General features: G+C 47.6%; 1 protein-coding gene across 1 annotated transcript in view; it reads left to right on the top strand.

The window, feature by feature from the left end:
• The window catches only part of NUP85 (nucleoporin 85), a 352,506-nt gene that overhangs the window by 232,747 nt on the left and 98,298 nt on the right, over nucleotides 1–21,461 (top strand). Inside the window, exons 9-11 of the mRNA XM_085617042.1 lie at nucleotides 3,669–3,791; nucleotides 3,954–4,085; nucleotides 4,523–4,629. Coding sequence (XP_085473168.1) covers nucleotides 3,669–3,791; nucleotides 3,954–4,085; nucleotides 4,523–4,629 — 362 coding nt within the window. The remainder of the gene's footprint in view (nucleotides 1–3,668; nucleotides 3,792–3,953; nucleotides 4,086–4,522; nucleotides 4,630–21,461) is intronic.

Here is a 21,461-nt window from a genome sequence, read left to right as displayed (position 1 = left end):
GGGTTTCTGCGTGTTGCCTCAGATAGGGGTTCCATATATAAGCCAAACCAAAGCGGGGACAGAGGGCAGTCCTGTCGTGTTCCCTTCTGTAGCTCAATGGGACCAGAGGTTGCGTCATTGACTCGGGCTTGGGCGCTTGGCTGATCATGGCTGCTAGTTACCCATCTCTGAAATTTGTGATACATCCCACTCCTTCCGAGGACTTCCTCGTGAAAGGGCCATTGTACCCTATCGAACACCTTATTGGCATTGATGGATAAGAGAGAGGTTGGTGTTTGAGTCTCAGGTTGTTTTGTCCCTGATGTGTAGTATGCATTTTTTGTTGTCAGGGCAAATGCTTTCGGGGATGAACCTAGTCCGGTCAGGGCCCATGAGGTCTTTCATATAGAGGGGGCTGTTCGTTGGGCCAGGATGCCTGTGAATATATTTGCGTTTGCATTGAGGAGTGAAATTGGGCAACGTGATGGGCAGGCTGAAAGGTCCTTGCTTGGTTTTGGGTATTTCTGTGATTACAGCTGCATGCATCGAGGGGGTGGGTGATTCGGTGTCTGCAGAGGAGTTGTAAAGTGTAACCAGCATGGGAGCTAATTGGGGACAGAACATCTTGTAAAAGGCAGCTGTAAACCATCGGGACCTGGGGCCTTTCCAATACGGAGTTCAGAAATGCTAGCTATAACTTCCTATACTGTAATGTCTCCCTCCAGTGTTGCAGATTGGCGGGGTGTGAGGATCTGCAGCGGTGGTCAGAATAAGAAATTACCCCAATGTTGATTTGCCGTATTCTCAGTACAAGTTGTGTTGTGCCCAAATAAGTCTAGACTGGCTTATGTCTGGTGTCATGCTGAGAAAACCATTTCGTCTCGAAGTGGGGTGTAGGGCCAATATCCGCTAAGCCAAAGTTCCTAAGACATAGGTGGCTTGAGTCTGTTTCCCTTCCTGTCTGGTGTAGTCAGCATCTGGGGGATTGCCCCTGGTGGAAGTTTTCTTGATTATCTTTAGAAGTGTACACGTTGAAGAGTGTAATTGTGGGTGATTGAATTTATTATGTATTAGTATACCCAGCTCCCTTCTTAAGTGGACCAGAGGATTAAATCTGCTGATTTAACCTGCAGCACTGTAGCCAGTTCCAATCTTTTTTAAGTAAGCGAGTTTCCTGCAATAAGCAAATATCGCAGCCTGAGTTTTTGAGCATACAGAGCACTATGCCGCTCTTTGCTGGGACATTGAGACCCATCAGATTAACGATTCGCATTGGTGGGCATAAGTGGTCTCACTATAGTTCTCCAACGGATATTGTAAATGTTGTCTGGTGAGGATGGGTTTTTGTGGAGATTGCCTAGTGTAATACAGGGGCTGTGCAGTATTGTGGTGGGGAGGACCCTAACTTTCTCTGAGTTTATCAAGAAGTAACCCGTGTCTACTCTGCTTCCCCCACCGCCCACAACTGGAGTAATCCATATGGATTGTGGAATAGTAATGTGCCCCTCGGGTCCATCGTCCATCTTACCAATCAATTCTATGCCTCGTGAGTTCCCTCCGCCCCAGTGTGATTACCGGCGCGCTCCCCTGTTAGCATTATGTGACAAGCTGATGACCTTAGTTCGGTCCAGTCTGTCTGTAGTTTGTTTAAAATCGCCTGTCATTCTCTTTGTATTTTGTCCTTGGAGGGTTTCATAACTGGTCTGTTACTCGTCCCTTTAGTTCTTTTTACGGCTCCCTGAGGTGAATGCCTCACTTGGGGGAGACATACCTGGTGGGATGTTGTTTCTGCCTGGTCAGGAAGCTCCAGGATTGCTGCTACCACCTTGAGGGAACATATCGCGTGGCCTTCCCCCTTCCAGGTGAGAAGTCTGATTGGGTGGACCCATCGGTAAGTCACAGCTTTACTTTGGAGGAAGGAGATGATCAACTTCCATTGTTGGCGATGCTGCAGGGTGCCCAATGCCAGATCCCAGTAGATGACGATTGTGGCGTCCTCAAATTGGATGGTGTCTATTTTGTGGGCAACCTCCATAATAGCTTCCTTCTTACGAAAGCAATGCAGGTAGATCAAGATGTCTGGTGGGGCACTGCCAGTTCTCGTAGCCCTGTTAGCCCTGCCTAATTTCATGTCCGACCCCACAGGCGTCTATGGGAGGCCCTTTTCCCCATGCATCCTACATGGAGAAAAGGGAGAGTGCATATGAATGTTTTGGTCAGCCCTGGGGTCGACCAAACAGTCAGTGCCTTCAGAGTAGTCAAACCACTCCTCCCATGCCCTAGAGCAGGACAGCCGACCCACAACCAAGCCCTTCTGCTTTCTCGCAGTGCGAGAAGCAGAAACATAAAATGGTATTTATAATACCATTTTATGTTTCTGCTTCTCACACTGCGAGAAAGCTGTGGGGCAACGCTCCTCTGCCCACATGGAGTAGCCGCCCCTGCTCAGTGGTGCTCTTGCTATCTTCCCCTGAGGTGTAACGGTGGTGCTCAAGGCCGAGGGCACACCATGTGGACCGCTGGACGCTGCTTGGGTGGCAACTCACTCAGTGGTCGTGTAGCAGGCGATCTCATGCTGTAGAGGTTGCTAGTAGCCGGCCGGTAGATCTCGGTTGCCCAACGTCTGTGTGGGTGCAATTCTGACCGGAGGGCTGGGCAGTTGAGCCAATAATACGGGAGGCCGTGCAGGCAAGCGAGGAGAGACGCTAATACTTCGTCAGCGTCTTGGCCACCCCTGTATTTTCTTTTCGAGTTCACAGGGGAGTTGGGGGGCTTCATTACTTCCCAAAGAAATCTTTTTTGCAATCTTAAAATAACAGATTAAGAAAAAAAGAATAAGAATCTAAACCCATGATTTACTATTTCTGTGTAGCTCCTTGCTGCTGATAAATTGAGCACTGTGCTGTATTAGAAGGCTTGCAACTTATGAACTGGAAGTAACAAAGTGATTTCAGTGCCAAAAGCTGTAGCCCACTTACCTATCTAAATAAAAAAAAATTATGTTCGCTGCATTTTACACAGGCACATTAGCTCTCTATACTATGTTATGAGTCAAAACTAACTGGACAACGCACATAACTTTCCCAGAACTGTGTTAACCACTAGAGTTATCTTACAGCTATTATAATCCCCTCAAAATGCTAGGCATACAATGATCCCTGCAGTACGTGTCTTAACTCTGTGAGATATTTTAAAATGCAGCCTCTTTGTGACCAAATAAGTAATGTAGAACAGATTTACTGTCACACATGTCCTTGTTGCCAATTTCTTTGCAGCAGAATTAATTTTAATCTAAAGTATAAGTTGACTGTCAGACTCTGCTTTTCATACTGCTCCCCACATGACTCCACCCCCTTTCCTACACCTCCAATCTATAGGTTTCTAGAGTACATATTTTCCAATTCCAGCACTTACCGGTAGGAATATGTGGCTGGGAAGTTCAGCCCTCATCTGCATTGTATGGCTTAAATGTTGAAGCTCCAGAGATGGGGGCAGATGATTGACGCTTGGTCACATTTGTGTTATTGTTACACATACTATAGAAAAGGAAAGATTTCATCTTTCTCTATGGTGATTAGTTATGTGTTTGCCGTACTTTAATGAGAATATATGGATAATCTTGTGTGTTCGTGCAGCCACCATTGTGGCTCTGATGTGACTAACCCAATCTGAAATCTCTCCTGTTTTAGCCTGGTGGCACCCAAACCCTGACAGAATTTGAGTTGAAGTGGCAACACTGGCATGAGGAGTGTGAACGGTATCTGCAGGATGGCACCTTTGCCTCAAACAGTAACCTGGAGTCCATTTGCAAGGTGAGCGCCTTGTGCCCCAGTTCCGTGAGTGCAAGCACTGTACCAATGGCATGTGTGCAGGTCTTGTGCGCATGAGGCGTTAGCACAGGTCTTGTGACTTGGTGGAGAGGTCAGTAGCTTGCTTTATTTTTAGTTTGTTTCATTGTGTTATCCTTTTTGTAGATCCTCCTGGGGGATGAGACCACTTTACTGGAGAAGAAGGAGCTGCTAAGCACATGGTACCATTTAATGGTGTCACGGCTGTTGTATGCACATCCAACAGTGAAGCCCAGCGACCTACACTTCTATGCGCAGGTGTGTCCAGACATCTGTTAAGAGCCTATTTGCAGAGCTCCTGTTTCACCTCGTATATAGGGTCAAACCTGTGTAGAACAGAGGCTGAGATGCTGCAGCAGTCCTTTCACTTTGAGCAATTAGACTCCCATTCGCTGCTTACTGTTTGCTGGTCTAGGCTGGTGTCCAGTTACTTAGTGACTAGTCTGGTAACTGATCATCCACTTTGTGTGTTGTTCCTGTCGCTTTATGTGCTATTTCTGCAGCTTCTTGCTACCAAAGCAAGGGTGTTCAGCACCTTGCAGTCGACTACAATATTTCCTTTGTTGTGCTAACTTGATCTATACCCCAATATGGTAAATGGGGTAAACAAGAACATTTATGGTTTTAAAGTGACAGAATTATATGCATATGTGCATTGTTTGTTTTATCTTCCCATTCATCTTTGTCTCCCACAGTCTAGTCTGGATCTGTTTATGGGGAGCGACAGTGTGCCAGAGCCTCTTGACAGCATCCTATTGGCCGCGTTTGAGTTTGACATCCATCAAATCATCAAAGAGTTCAGGTAGAGTTCTAATGTGCAACTGGGATTGATGGGAATGGCCGGAGATGATGTCATAATGGTAAACAATAGGGCCTCTTGCCGCAGCAGTTTGAATGCAGTTAAAGGAGAATACTGCAGGTCCATCTGCAAAAGAGTATAAAGGACTACAGATCTCTACATAACTCTTGGCACTTCGAGAGTGCGCACTACCTTCATGCTAATAATACTTAAGTCATATTACAGATGTCTAGGAGATTAGCCTCCTCAGCCAATGGACCTAATCTTGCACAGTTAATAACGAATACCTCCTCCTTCGAAGTGTGTGTGTATGACTGGAAGTGGACCGACATGTGACTATTGCTCCCTCCTGCAAACCCACAATCCACCAGAAACCAGAGGGTATTTCAAGCGTGGCCTTTCAGTTGGAACTCCTCGAGTGCCTGGCATCTAGCATAAGTGAGAAAAGGCAGGAAGCCATAAATGCCAGTGAACATTTTAAAAGCTGTGCTGTAGGTACCAGCAGTAGAAGATCGTACACCTCTGCGATTATGCAAGGCCTGTGAGCACCCCAGAGACTAGGAGCAGAGAGTACCAGTTAGGCCCTGGATGCATGAGATACAAAGCAGAGTCAGACTGAGAAGGCACCACTGACCACCTGCACTGAGGCACACCTGGGAAACCGCTCTATTGCTTCATAGGCAGGTGAATGCTGTCTTGCTAGTATTGAAGATAATACCCTATCACTTCAAATATAGCTGGACCCAGCTGTCTTCGTCTGTTTGCCACTATGGATCTCTGCCTCTTTATGCGTGTGCCCAGGCACCACTTGGAAAAGATGCGCATAAAGATGAGTCCACCTCTTTAAATGCATGTCTCTGTACTAATGCTTACGGGGCCTCTCCTGTGGCATGTGGTCCCTCCTAACTTTTGAGCAGTCAACCCAACAGAAGCTTTGCTCTTCATTCCTTCCTGATTCTGTGAGTAATTAGCTGACCTCATGTTTGCCGCGCAGCATATGATCAGGAGAACTTCATGATATGAAACAATAACACTTATCCACCCTCTTCATATCCGTTCAAAACTGCCGCATGTGGCACTAGGTACTCCCATTTCTTCCTCTCAGTTCTTCACCCACCTCAACTCCGCTCTGGGTCCTGGTTCATTTTCCACTTTGGCTTTAACTGACATGGAGAACACTCGGTGGGTGGTTGTCCCCTCTTCAGCCCCTTCTCCCGGTCCTACATTCCTGCTCGGATACTAATCCCTCCCTCGCACCTCATCACTCAGGCCCCAGTTTACCTCACATTGATCAACCAGATAGGGAAGGGCAGAAGCTTTAGGAGCGTTGCTAGACAACAGTTTCTGATGAATACCTCAAACTGCAGGTTCCTCACCTCTTGAATCGCTCCAGGTGCTAGACTGGATACGAACATTTGCAATATCACTCTTGTTCGGATAGCATCACAACTCCATTTCGGCAGGGTCGGATTGGCAAGGCGGGCAATCTGCCTGTGCCCGAGAGGCCTGTGGCAGAGGCCAGCTTGTGGGCCGATTTTTATTTTTTATTTTTTTCTTTCTTCCTCCCTAGGCCCCCAGCAGAACCTTGTCAGCCTGTCCTTTGAGGCGCAGGTGAGGCCTTTGGAAGAAAGGTTGTCCCACCACTTGGCATACTGGCAGTCCATCACGAAAGACCATTGGGTCATTTTGATTGTAGAGCAAGGCTATGCCCTTCCTATTCAGTACTCCCATCCTCCCTGTGCCTGCTGTCACCTTGCAGGACCGTGACTGCATTTGCAGCAGGGAAACTGGCATCTCTTAGACAATGCACTATGGAGTTGTTTCTAGTGAACAAGACTGGGTCTGCTCCCCATTCTGGATCTTTGCATATTGAAAAGTTTGAAATTCTGTGTGTGGTGCATGTTCTCTTTGTTCTGGAGCTGCAAAACTAGATGGCGTTCCTAGAGTTGCAGGATGCATATTTCCACATAGTGATCCTTGAGTCACACAGAGAGGTACCTGCCCATGGTGGCGGGGTCCTACTTTGACTTTGACGATTGGTTGCTGAAGGAATGCTTGTTGCAACTAGTGGCTGACCACCTGCAGACCACCGTCTACTTGTTCCTTAGCTCTTTGACCTGAGGGATTTTCTTCAACCCCCCCCCCCCCCCCCCCCCCGAAGTCTCACCTCTTGTGCCCCGGGCATCTCCTCTTCATTGAAGCGACGCTGGACGCTCTCTTCAAGGCCTCCCGGCATCCCCAATAGCTTTGGTATTTTCAGCAATATTCCCGAAGAATTTTTTTTTCTGGACATGAGACCTCCTGCACCTTCTGGGCTTTCTTGCCCCCTGCTTCTTGCTGTAGCTTCAACTTTGGTGGCACATGCATAAACCCAAGTGGTGTCTGTGCTTTCAGTGGACCCAGCAGTGGAGAGTCCTCTTGGACATCTAGATTACCCTGGAATCTGTTAGACTTGCATTGCATCTTCACAACAAGGAGCTTTAGAGGGAAAGAGCTACAGCCAGGTCACCCTCCACCCATCAACCATTTAATCAACAAAGGCCTGGCTTGGGATAGGGCAACAATAGCATTTATACAAAGGACAAGGGGTTCAAGGGGTAACTACCTCCACCCAACCGCTAATAACGTCCTAGGTGCCCAACATCTTCAAATGAACCTACAGCCAGAACACTCCACAAATATATCCCCTTAATGCAGAAAGAGGTGTATATAAAGTACAGCAAAAAGTAAGTGAAAGAGTGAAAAAGCACCTCATGTGCGCAACACCAGAGGAGCTACTGGCAGGTTCTCACCAGCATGCCCACATCTATCATCATTGGTTGCTTTCTTACAAAAGAAAAGAGAATATGCCCACATCTATCATCATTGGTTACTTTCTCACAAAAGAAAAGAGAATTCGTCCAGTAAAGAGACAAAGGTAAGTAAAAAGTTTAGAAATGAATGTATTCAAAACAAAAAAAAAACGTGAACTATGCTGGAATGTGTATTCTAGAATAAAATTGAGTTAAGTCTCACATTGACTTTGCCCTCTTTATTCACAATTGTGAGCTTACTCAATATTAAAAGCACAGCATGTTGCAAACCTGTTCAAAGTAGGCCAACATGTTTCATTGCTTCTGCATCGTCGTGGCAGTTTCGTGAGGGCGCGAGGTTAGTGTTTGCTTCACTGGACAACTGACTTGTTTATGCGGAGTGGCTGACCGACAAATACACAAACAAGACAACATTTCAAAAATTCATAATAAAACCAACCAGATACTATATTGTTTTGTTAATTCACACTCCAAAAAGGCCCCATCTTAACGAGTTATATTTACCATGTGAGAGCCAAGGCCGCACGTACCAGCTCCCACCGTGCCAGAGGGGTATCTATTCAATATACATCCCTCTATTTTGAAGCACTTTTGTTGCTCATAATGTACCTGTAGAGATATATTTTTTGTAAAGACGTCGGCTTTCAATCGCATTTACGTCTCTATTTTTATTTTTTATTAAAACACAATGGGACATTGCAATATGCCCCTGCTCAATCTGTGGACTCAGTTGTCACACACACACATCCTCTGCTTTGTGTTTTGTAGGGGTTGAATCAGACCGTGCAGAACACCTTCAAAAAGGTTTTGTTATGTATATTTAAAAACTATACGTGTCTTAATCACAGTTTACCTTTCAGGGTACTTGTATACTACCTGAGCCGCATTCACTCTTGTCCACATATGTCGATGATTAAGACATGACCATTATGTATGGGTTCCAAAGTATTAGCCATGCTTAAAAAAGAATCGTATAACATATTCAACACACACGCAGGCCGCCAACAAACTTTTGTGCCTTGGCCCTGCTTTACCGGTACAGGTAACAATGATGCCAACTCCACCGCCCTGATGGACAACCTCGGACTCAGACAGCTTGTGACAACACCCACCCACGCCGCTGGAAACACGCTTGACCCCATCTTCTCCGCAAGTCCCCACGTCTCCTTCAACCACACCAACGAACCCCACTGGACTGACCACAGATGCGTCCACTTCACCTTCAGGAAACCCACCACGCACCACTGCACCCAACAGATGCCACGCCGCTGCTGGGGCAAGGTCACCAAAGATCAGCTGACCACCACCCTCGCCCTGAGACCACCCACCGACCCCGACACCGCCGCCCTCAACCTCAAACAGTGGATCAACGACTGCGCCGACACCCTCGCTCCACTCAGGACTCCCGCCACCAAACACTTCAGCAAGAAAGCCACATGGTTCACCGAAGGCCTCCAAGCACACCTGTCTGTAACTGGAGAAGAACTGGCTCCGCGAACGATCACCAGACAGCTACACAGACCACAAGAACGCCAACCGCAGACACCACCAACTCATCAGGACCACCAAGAGGACCGCATTCAAGGACCGCCTGGATAACAACGCACACAACAGCAAAGAGCTCTTCAGCATCGTGAAAGAACTCTCAACCCCAGCTCCAACACCAATGACATTCCCCCATCTCAAGACCTGTGCGACTCGCTGGCCACCTTCTTCCACCGCAAGATCGCCGACATCCACGACAGCTTCAACACCACGACCCCCCCACGTCCACCGCCGAGCCCACCACCCCTGCTACCACCATCCGCACCAGCCGTTTGATCTCCTGGTCCAACGCCAGCGACAAAGACACCATCAAGACCATTAACTCCATCCACTCCGGATCCCCGTCTGACCCATGCCCACACCACGTCTTCAACAAAGCCAGCACAGTCATTGCCCCCCATCTCCGGAAAGCGATCAACATCTCCTTAGAGACAGCAACCTTCCCGGAGAGCTGGAAGCACGCCGAGATCAACGCCTTACTCAAGAAACCCAAGGCGGACCTCAAGAACTTATGTCCTATCTCCCTGCTCCCGTTCCCGGCGAAAGCCACAGAGAAAATAGTCAACAGACAACTGACCCGATACCTCGAAGACAACAATATCCTGGACCCATCCCAGTCCGGCTTCCACAGCACCGAAACCGCCCTCATCACGGCCACCGACGACATCAGGACCCTGATGGACAAAGGAGAAACAGCTGCCGTCATCCTTCTGGACCTATCAGCCGCCTTCGACACGGTCTGCCACCGCACCCTAAGAGCACTCCTCCACGACGCTGGAATCCAAGAGAAGGCTCTGGCCTGGACCACATCCTTCCTCTCCGGCAGAACCCAGAGCGTCAGCCTCCCACCCTTCCGCTCCAAGACCACCGAGATCATCTGCGGCGTACCACAAGGATCCTCACTCAGCCCGACGTTGTTCAATATCTACATGGCACCACTTGCCCACGTCACCCGACAGCACATCCTCAACATCATCTCCTACGCCGATGACACCCAGCTGATCATCTCCCTCACCAAAGACCCTCTCACCGCCAAAGCCAACCTCCACAGGGGAGTGAAGGCCGTCGCCGAATGGATGAAGGACAGCAGACTGAAGCTAAACTCTGACAAGACGGAAGTCCTCATCCTCGGCTCCACCCCTCAGCCTGGGACAACTTCTGGTGGCCTACCTCCCTGGGAACAGCTCCAGCACCCACCGACCACGCATGCAACCTGGGGGTCATCCTCGACTCCACCCTCTCCATGACCAAGCAGGTCAACGCTGTCGCCGCATCCTGCTTCAACACCCTCCGAATGCTCCGCAGGATCTTCAAGTGGATCCCCTCCGAAACGAAAAAAACCGTCACCCAGGCCCTCGTCACCAGCAGGCTCGACTACGGAAATGCCCTCTACGCAGGAACAACAACTAAGCTCCTGTGACGGCTGCAACGTATCCAGAACGCCTCTGCATGACTGATCCTCGACATCCCCCCGAAGCAGCCACATCACCCCCCACCTGAGAGACCTACACTGGCTCCCCGTCAACAGGAGGATAACCTTCAAACTCCTCACCCACGCACACACAGCCCTACACAACGCCGGACCAGCATACCTCAACAGACGACTCTGCTTCTCCACCCTCACCCGCAGCCTCCGCTCAGCCAGCCTCGCCACAGCCCCCCGCATCCGTAAAACGACCGCCGGCGGCAGATCCTTATCCCGCCTCACCGCCAAGACCTGGAACACCCTCCCCACCAACCTATGACAGACCCAAGACCTACTGGCCTTCAGAAGACTTCTCAAGACTGGCTCTTCGATCAGTAGCAGCCCACCCCCACCCTCACAGGTATGTAGTGCACTTTACAAGTTCCTTGATTGATTGGCTAATTTTGAAGAAACAAAGATTATCTGCCTCTATTTCTCATGTCTTGAAGGCCTGGTCCATATCTCTTTCTACCATGCAATCCATTTATTCTACAGCTTCTTAGGTGATACCTATCTTAGCTGTAGAATATTCCTCACCTAGGAAGAGACACTGAGAAGAAAAAAACACCTGTTCCTATTGGCCAACAAGCTACCTCCCAGACTAGGATGGACCATAACTGCCTCCGCATGAATGCGGCGAAAACGGAGGTTCTCTTTTTCCATCAACCCTCCCCTCTTGATGCAACTCTCTGGTGGCCACAGGAACTTAGCCTTCCTCCTGTCCCTAAGGACTCTGTAAAAAATCTAGGGGTCAAGTGGGACTCAAATCTTTCTTTTAGCAACCAAATACAGACCGTTTCAGCCGCTTGTTTTTCCAAGATCAGGCTGATTAGGAAATTCATCACCTATCTCCCTAGTGACACCAGGAAAACCATAGTCCAGGCATTGATTACATCTCACCTGGACTATGCGAACGGCCTGTATTTAGGGTTGCCCGTGGGCCTCCTACATCGGCTCCAGACAGTCCAGAATGCGGCTGTTCGGCTGGTCTGCTGGGTTTCCCTACGCACCCACATTTCGCCACATCGCAGAGCATTACATTGGCTACCAATCCATCAAAGAGCTGCATTCAAAGCCATGACCTTAGCCCATCGAGCAACTAGGGGTAGGGGATCGGCCTACCTCTCAGTTAGTATCCGTCCTTACTGTAACTCTCGGAACCTCCGTTCCAACTCCCAACATCTGCTTTCCATACCAAGATTCAGGAAAGCACGTTCTGGAGGTAAAACCTTCCAGGTCTGTGCCACAACTCTCTGGAACGAACTCCCGATCGCAATTAGGATGATCCAGGAAGAATTACCCTTCCGTAAGGCACTAAAAACTTTTCTCTTTTGTTAACCCCCCCAGGACTATCACTCTGCTTTCACTCAGAAGCGCCGGGACACCCCGTTGGGGTAGCTGCGCGCTATATAAAATACACAAAATAAAAAATAAAATAGGCTCCATTCAATAATCCCCCATTCGAGAGTCCACTCCAGGCTCCTTTAAGACCTTTGGTCTTGTTACCTCTGAAGAAAATTTCAAAGGCCGCTTCATTGTCTCCTTTGTGTAAGTGGAAACCAGCCTCTGTACAGACACCTAGAAGTACATCACCTAGGAGCTATCCATCCCTGTGGAGCTACGTGGGTTTTTGGTGCTTCCTTAAACTACCTATTATGGCTAGAATTGTGCTGTCTAAAATGGCCATCTTGCTGCGAGTCATGTCCATTTTTTTTAATCTACCCATATGCATACTGCAAAGTTGGTTCAGGGAACTAAATGCCCTGGTGCATGTCCTGATCTGGGATGGGAGCATAGGTCTCACTGGAGTTGCTGAGACGCTTGACTGACGGGAGAGATGGGGGCACCGTACTTTGAACTATAGTTCTTGTCTGCCCAGCTTTAATGTAAATGTAAATCCAGTATTTGTAAAGCGCGAACAGCTACCCAAAGGCATTCCGGCACTGGGGGCCGTCGGGAAGATTAAGCAAGCTATTGCCCAGAGTCACATGGTGCTGGGCTGACCTGCCACCGGTGCCGGGGATCGAACCGTGAGCCCCAGATTCCAGCGTCAGTCGGTGAGATGGCTAGCCGGCACCATATGGTGTAGCTAGGGTAGGTGGGAGACCAGTGCCGCAGCAGCATCCTTGTGGCAATGCTATTGGGAGTGTGGCTAAGGTCAGTCCAGCGCCATGAGCTGCTTAGCCTAGCACTCTTCTGCTGGAACACAGTGGACCGAAGGAGACAATACTGCCAGCTGTAACCACCCATGCTTCCTTAATTGGCATAGCTAAGCTTGGTTGGGGCTTTTTCATGGCATGCAGGCTACGGGAGTGGACTGCAAGTCTTGAAACTGTGGGGCACTGCTATGCGGAAGGCCGGGCTCCTGCTTAGATTATCTAGTCCAAGATGAGGGCATATCAACGTCAGAATTCCTGACATAACCACACGCTAAGGTCAGTGGGCTATCTCTAGACAGCAGGCACAGCAGAGTTCCACCACACATGACCTGTTGCAAACTTTGCTGACCTTTGGCTGTAGCCTGAGATTCGAGTCTTGGATCTATCAGACCACCTTGTCCATGACCACAGACCACTTACCTCCATTACAAAATTGATGGGAAACCGACCTTGGTAGACCATTAAGGGGAAAGGAATGGGAGCAAGCCATGCAAAGTGCCACAGAACATGTGCTTTAAGTACACACAATTCAACTTCTTACACTGTAGTTGCCTCACTCCACATAGGCTGAACATTATGACTCAATCGAACACCATATACTGCCCCTGTTGTGCCCAGATGGATGCAAACTTCATCCATATGATGTGGGGTTGTCCTATAGTGACAAGATTTTGGACCAGCGTAGTCAGAGACCTAGACCACACGCTAAATCAACGCTACTTACCTACTCCAGAGATTTGTATTCTAGGCATCTACACTCGGCAGACAAGTTAAAAAGTGGTTAACAGATTTTTTTGGACCTGGCCCTGGATATAACCTGTAGGGACATTGGTAGGCCCCAGATGGACCGGACCACCCTACAGTAGATGGAAGTCTAAAGTGATGACCTGGGCCACAGCTGAGGGAGCTGCCATATGAGCCAAGGAACTAAAGGGTATCCTCAGGAAGGCCATAGCGGTGCTGAGGATGGACGTTCTCACTGTCTTCACAGACTTATGTTTCAATACCTGTACAACGCTTCCTACAGTGACTCAGATAGGAACACACGCTCCTGGCCCTCTGCGGACTGAGCTTCACTACACCCCTCCTTGGCAGATTGCTGCTCGGATTGTAGTAATGCACAGTCACTGCATCACACAAACGCTGAACCTGACTGCTCTGCAGGTGAGAGGGCAAATGTTGATGTCACTTATATAGGGCAATGGTGTGTTCTGATACAATTACATATAGATTATTCTTGATTGTAAGATATATGCACTCTAAATTTGTATGACTTGGTATGCTTTGTATTGTGATGCGTCACACGTGAGCATATATATATATATATATATATATATATATATATATATATATATATATATATATATATATATATATATATATATATATATATATATCCCAAAACTCTGTACTCCCACAGGCTTTGCTTGTTGTTTTTATCAACCAAAAACGTAATAGAAACCACGAGATCCCACACTAGCTCAAGATCTTGCTGCTCTGATACGGACCAGTCTTCATATACCCCTACATTGTCAGCACACCCATCTTCTAAAAGTAATGTCTGTAGTTAATATTACTTTTCATGAAGTGCTGGCAGTAGGGGTAGCAAAGCTTTATATACCTCTTGAGAAAACTCAGTCATTGATGTCTGTCATTTTATAGACACTGCAGCTTGGAGCAGGACCAAATCCACTGTTGCCCTTAGTCACAGGACTCTTAGAGGTAGCGGAAGAAACCGTTCTCATTCCAGCAACAAGTAAGGCAGTAACACTACGCCTACTAAAAAGTACAGACCACAGCAGCAAGATTCTGAATTTTTCAAAGGTAGACCTAAAACCTGATTTAGTCATCATTACGAGTGCGAAAAGGAAACGCCCTCAGCCCCTAAGTCAACTGCTCCTGAAAGGGAAAGCAAAAGATTCAACATGACTGGGAAGAAGATGCACAGAACTGGGCTGGCACATCTCAAGAATGCGAGGTTTTTGGGCATAATGAAGTCTTTCATGGCAGACCTACTGAGCAGTAAGACTTCCTAGAAATGATCATGAAGGCTGTCTGGTATTTAATCAGGTAATTGGTGCGACAGTAGATTCAGCTGAATTCTCTGCAACTGGCTATTACCATGATATCTTGCACAGAAAAAAATTATGGATGAGACTTTCTCCTTGAAACCAGAAGCTAAAGTCAAGATAACCAATCTACCTTTCTCTGTTACAGCTTTGTTTTGTCAACATGCGAAGGAAGAGGGGATCCGTATGATAAATGAAGCGGAGACCCTAAAAGCAGTTGCCCTGGAAGAACAGTAAATGTTCTTTAAACGGTACAGACCAAAACAGAGTTGTTTGTGTGCAGGAGAAAGTACGACATACAAAATGACCATACCAAATACAAAAGCATAGTCAAAGACACCATTACCAATGCAGATACCAGATGAAAAAATCACTACCCTCCAAGATTTCAAATTCCAGAGAAAGCAGTTTGTCATGAACCCTCCAGTGATACTCAAACTCACCCTGACAGTTACTGACTCATGTATGGGGAGCAGTGATATCTCGCTTAGAAGAGTGGAAGTCTAAAACATCAGACAGATGGGTACTGAACATTATAAAAGTGGCTACACCATCAGTTTCAAGCTTGTTCGCCCCATCTAGTCTACCAAAACCAATGTCCAATTACCAATTTTCCGATTTGGAGAAGAATCTCAAATTCTATTGGCCAAAAGAGCAATGAAAAAAGGCCAATTATATCAGGAAAAAAAAGGAGTATACACCATATATTTTCTAGTACCCAAGAAAGGTCAGCCAGTCCAGTATCGTCCGATATTAGACCTATGTTGTCTCAGACAAATTCAGAATGCTAGCCCTTCACCCAGTTTTTCTTCCTATCAAAAGGACCAATTGACTCTTCCACAGATCTACAAGATACCTATTTTCACATTCCAGTTGCAAAAAAGAAAGAAAATACTTGATATTCCTTGTAGTAAAAACTAATTGAAAAGAATAAAGGTAGTAGTGTCCCTAAAATTAGGGAAGAACGGCACACCAAACTGGTTGCAAATAATATCTGAAATACATAAAGTCATGGCGTCAAAATGTGAGGAGATCAATAATTATAAGAAGGTGCTCAAAGCTTCAATTAATGTCCACTACCTAAGGACATCATCCATATGTGCAAGGCATACATACATTGATAATTACAAGCTAGAAGACTTAAATGGCACTCCCACACAGTATAAGGGTTAAATACCCCACTAATATAGATTGTCAGCTCTATTCAAGTCACATATGCTTGTCAACAACAGAGATGATGGGATCAGTTCCATTGATTAGTTGTATTGTCTGATAACAAATCCAAAACCCCTTAGGTATTAATTGCTTGTCATCCTTTGTTTATTAAAGCAGGATTGCAAGTTCCAATACACGGACCAGCCGACACGTGTTTGACATATGTGACTTGAATAGAGCTGACAATCTATATTAGTGGGGTATTTAACCCTTATACTGTGTGGGAGTGCCATTTAAGTCGTCTAGCTTGTAATTATCAAAGTAAAAACTCATTGTCAGTATGCTCTTCTATTTGGACTAATATTCACCCAAAGAACATTCTTTGCAATCATTGCAAAACCTCTCAAAGAACATAATTACTTTACTCATAACGAGACAACTGGCTCCTATAGGCAGATTTGTGACAAAAGGCAGCTACAAATTTTCAGTTCTTGATAACTAGCTTATCAAAACTGGCTATAAATCTCAACCTAGAAAAATCAATTCCAAAACCATTTCCAAGTCTAACATACTTGGGAGCAAAGATGGGCACAACAAAGAGACTGTCATTTTCAGAGGGGAGAATCTCATCTATCCACAATTCGTCAAGTTCCGAGTTCTATAGAATCTTGCATTTACATAGCATTGAGTACAAGATTCTCTGACAGTGTCTTGAAGATCAGAGACTTCTATTTAATACTGCAAGCAATACAATCTCTTGCATGGTGGATAAAAGGCCAGAATCTTTTAAAAAGAGCATATTTTCAAAATAAAACACTGAAGCAAATCATAGTACGAGTGGGGGTGGCCTTCTTGGTCACCTCACAAAGCAGAGCCTTTGTATTGCCGAAGAGGAAATATTTCCCGTCCACCTATTAAATCGGAAGGCAGTTTTCCTAGCCCTCTAGGCTTTTCTACCCTCTCTAGAATCGATGAACACCATGATTCAACAGACCGCACTACCATGCATTACACGAACAAACAAGGGGATAAAAGATAACTATCTGTAAACAAACACAAGCAATGTGGCTTTGGGCATTGACTAGAGATCTCTCTAACAGCACTACACATCCCAGGAAGTCAAAACCTGCAGGCCCAATTTCTCAGCCGACACCTTAGAGAAAATCACAAATGGGGCCTGAACGACGAAGTCCTAGAAACCATCTTTCGATAATGGGGATTTCCAAAATTAGAATTCTTCACCAGGGCAAAAAAAGCCAAGACTTCACGTCCAGGGCACCAGAACACAACTTAGTGGGTATTGGCCTTTTCTTTTGATCAGCTTTATTAACTGGTCAACACCATTCAGCTTGATCAACTGGTCCACATCATTTGTCTAAGCTTTTCCTCTGGTACAGTTTATTCCAGTAGTAATTGCCAAATTGCCCAGATCAACATTAAAATTATCCTAATTGCTTCAGATTGGCAGAGACAGTTGTGTCACTCATACTCATTGTACACCGCATCTACTGACCAGGCTCCACGGTAAAATCCAACACCAGAATCTCCAATTCAGTTATAGTTCACTGAGATAACTATAACTTGCTCACCTGCCATGTAGTGCTTGTGGTATAACCTATTACATCACCCATGACATGTTAAATGACAGCATAACTGATGACCTCTCAAGTGACCCATTTAATGACATCAATGATAAGACCATTGTCAAATGCAGCATAGATTCAGTGAGTGTTTGTGGGTTGATAAAATGAAAATAGCGTAAGCCCTGGAGACAAGAATAATTGTGCATTTTAAAAGTTATGTGACGAATTATTTGCAAATCACTAAAGGTTTGTGTAAGAAAGTGGCTCTGTATATACTGTTCCCAAATAGGTACAGTGTCCACAGTCCCCAGAGGTTTGGCAGAGGCAAAAGTTAAATATAACCTTACTCTCTAAAGTGGTAGCTTGGTCGAGCAGTAAGGCAGTATCAGAGGAGAGTGTAAAGCATTTGTTGTACACACTCAGTCAGCAAATGGTCTCACACACACTCAAGAACTGATCTCTAGGCCAATGGTTTGTATATAAAAATGTATGCTTGTTTTATTTTAGAACCAACAATAGGTATCAAAATGTTCGAGGCATGTGGGCTGCTGAATTCATATCTGTGCATAGATCGCCGCCTAGTGTTGGGTCCGGATGTTTGCACGTTGTTGTCCTGGAAGAGTCTTCGAAGTATCCTGAGATAGGTGACTCCTCCCCTGGACCACAGTGCGCATGGGCATCCTCTCCATCCTCAGATTGTTTTTTTCCGCCATTGGGTTCGGATGTGCTTATCTTGACTCAAGTTAGGAAAAACTTTTTTCAGGCCAAAAGGCCTTTAGTTCGCGTCGGTACTGTTCCCGATCGGTATCGACAGTTACTTGTTAGTTTACTAACTTCAGAAACAACTTTTTCGCATCGACATCGACACCATCGACGATGGAATCGAGGACACCATTCAAGCGGTGTCCTGTTTGCAATGCAAAATATCCCCATGTCGACGTCCACCCGGTGTGCAACAAATGCCTTTCACCGGATGACGACGAATCCACATGTCTGGCCTGTGCCCGATTCCGATCCAAAAAGACTCTCCGGAGTCGACGAGCAGCGAGACTTGAAGCGCAGCAAGCAGCACCGGCCCCGACCAACATCTTCAGCGACGAGGACGAAGATGTGGAAGGCGTGGAGAACCTACCCTCCAGCCCCGCTTCCGAACACAATTCCGGATCGGAAGACATCGAAGAACAACTCTTTCACAGGGATGAAGACGACACCGAGGTAGGAGACTACGATGAGGCCTTAGGGGCCGAAGAAAGTAGCACCGGTGACGAGCAAGGCCTACCCGTACAGACGGAGGATATCCCAGTGCGTCAATCTATGGCTCCGGTCGAGGGATCGCCTTCGGGCCTTACCCAAGACCTATCCCGCAGTTCTTCGGCCCTGCCCTCGGGCCCGGCCTCGGACATTCAGCGACAGCCATTAGTACCCAAAACGACTGGTTTCCCTTCATCGAAACCAAAAGTCGTGTCGGTTCCACAGAAACCGAAACTGAAAGTGACACTGGTCGGATCGAAGCCCACTACACCTTCGACGACAGCAAAACCCGTCGGCGCCGACCGCACCAAACGGGACTTCGGTGCCGAACTCGCAGCAGCCGACGTCGGCGCCGACACACGGAAAAAGGCCATCGGTACCGCCAAACCTCCTCGGCACCCGGCACCGAAACAATCGGCTCCGGCCACGAAGGTCAAAATGGCCACTGCGTCGCACACCACTTCGAAAGCAGCACCTAAGGCCCAATCATCGACGCCGTCGACGGCTACCACCTCTCCTCGACTCGATGACCCCGTGGCCCCGAAGAAGCCCACGCCTGCCTCTACAGAACCGCTCGGCACCAACGAACCGTCAGCGCTCCAGGTGCGACAAGTTGCAGCATCCTTGCAACGCATCAAAGAAAAGGCAGCCCTCCAGGACACGTCGGGCCCCGAGCCGAAAACAGCTCAAAAAGCTTCTCCAGCACCACCCCATATCACCTTTGGCCTGCCGCCATCCACGGCGCCCAAAATGTTTGAAATAAGAACACGTGTCACCCACACTAGGATCACACCTGCCGAACGCTCTCCTCCGGAGACGTCACCGTCCCACATCATCGATGCCGACACTGGCAGAATTATGCTCCACAAGCGGAGAATATCCTCCGAACACGCTTTGGACTCCTACCGGATCCCGCTAAAGAAAAAGCTGCCAGCGGATTCGGAACCAGTTCTTTACGAACGTCTCCATACCTCCTACCCGGATCCACAGTCCTTCTCTCCGACACACTCCGAAACCGACGTTTTGGAGGACTATATGGGTGACGACGTCCCCTACCCCAGAGAGATGGACCCTGAAGGCCAACAGGACCCTGACCAGGCTTGGGATGACCCTGTAGACACAAGTGCACCTATGGATACACAGGACACGCAGCTATATGGCGCAAAAACGTCTCCCACAGAGGACACTGCCGCATTCAACGCCCTAATTGAAAGTGCTGCGGCAAATCATGGTGTGCAACTCCACTCTGACACAATCGAGGACGATTTTCTAATGGATACTTTCGCATCCTCCGAGAGGAATATCAAAACTCTACCCATGTTGAAGGGTGTCCTCAAACCAGCAAAGGACATTTTCAAAGAACCCACCAGGGCAAGAGTAATAAACCCCAGGATCGACAAGAAATATAGGTCGGCTCCTGGGGACCCTACGTACATTAGAGGCCAGTTGCCTCTGGATTCCATAGTAGTCGCAAATGCTCGCAAACGGGCGCACTCGCAGACAACTGGGGATGCTCCTCCCCCGGACAAAGAGTCCAAGGTGCTCGAGACCTCCGGCAAACGGGTTGCAGCCCAGGCAGCTAACATATGGCGTATTGCCAATACCCAGGCGCTCCTAGCTCGCTACGATCGCGCACACTATGAAACATTAGAAACCCTACTCCAGCATCTCATACAAAGAGGGAGCAGAGATCCTCATCAGGGAGGGACAACTCCTCACGAACGCATCCATTAAGTGTGCACTGGATGCCGCAGATACAGCTGCCAGAGCAATAAACACCAGCGTCATGCTACGACGACACGCCTGGTTACGAATCTCCGGATTCAAACCTGAGGTTCAAAATAACATCCTCAACCAGCCGGTCAACCCCGACTACTTATTCGGGCCAGAAGTTGACACCACTCTAGAAAAAATAAAAAAGGACACAGACACTGCAAAGTCCATGGGGGCTCTCCAAACGCAGACCTTTCGGAGTGGCTCGTTTCGTCGCCCTGGAAATAGAGGAGCAGGCAGAGGACAGGGGTCACAGCAAACCTACAACAAGGGCAACACACAAAGTACCTACGATAAAAACACCCGGGGTGGGTATCGTGGCTCCAGCACAAAGGGCAGAGGACGCGGATACGGCAATACCAGGTCCTCCCCCAAGAACAAACAGTGACGCCCTCTACCTTCCTCCCGACCACATAACACTTGTCGGGGGAAGGCTACAAAGGTTCCTGTCCACGTGGAACACCATCACCACGGACAGGTGGGTCAAAGATATTATCAAACACGGTTACTGCCTAGAATTAACCTCCACTCCACCCACAATACCACCAAAACACCGTCCTATGTCCTCAGAGCACTTAGCGCTATTACAGCAGGAAGTGCTCAGTATGCTGGAAAAAGGTGCAATAGAGGTCGTACCCGTCCACGAGCAAGGCACGGGGGTGTACTCCCTGTACTTCTTAATACCAAAGAAGGACGGGTCACTCAGACCTATACTAGACCTGAGACCCCTCAACCGCTACATTCTCTCAGAGCATTTCCACATGCTCACCCTACAACAAGTCCTCCCGCTGCTCAAACAGGGAGACTTCCTGGCCACGCTAGACCTCAATGATGCGTATTTCCACATACCCATTCACCCCTCACACAAAAAATATCTCAGGTTCACTGTTCAAGGGCAGCACTACCAATTCAAGGTTCTTCCCTTCGGCGTGACAACAGCACCCAGAGTATTCACAAAGTGCCTAGCTACTGTGGCTGCACATCTACAGAGGCAACACATTCACGTCTACCCTTACCTGGAC

Source organism: Triturus cristatus, chromosome 7, assembly GCF_964204655.1.
Source record: "Triturus cristatus chromosome 7, aTriCri1.1, whole genome shotgun sequence".
NCBI classification, from domain to species: Eukaryota; Metazoa; Chordata; class Amphibia; order Caudata; family Salamandridae; genus Triturus; species Triturus cristatus.
This window is presented reverse-complemented; position numbering and strand designations above follow the sequence as displayed.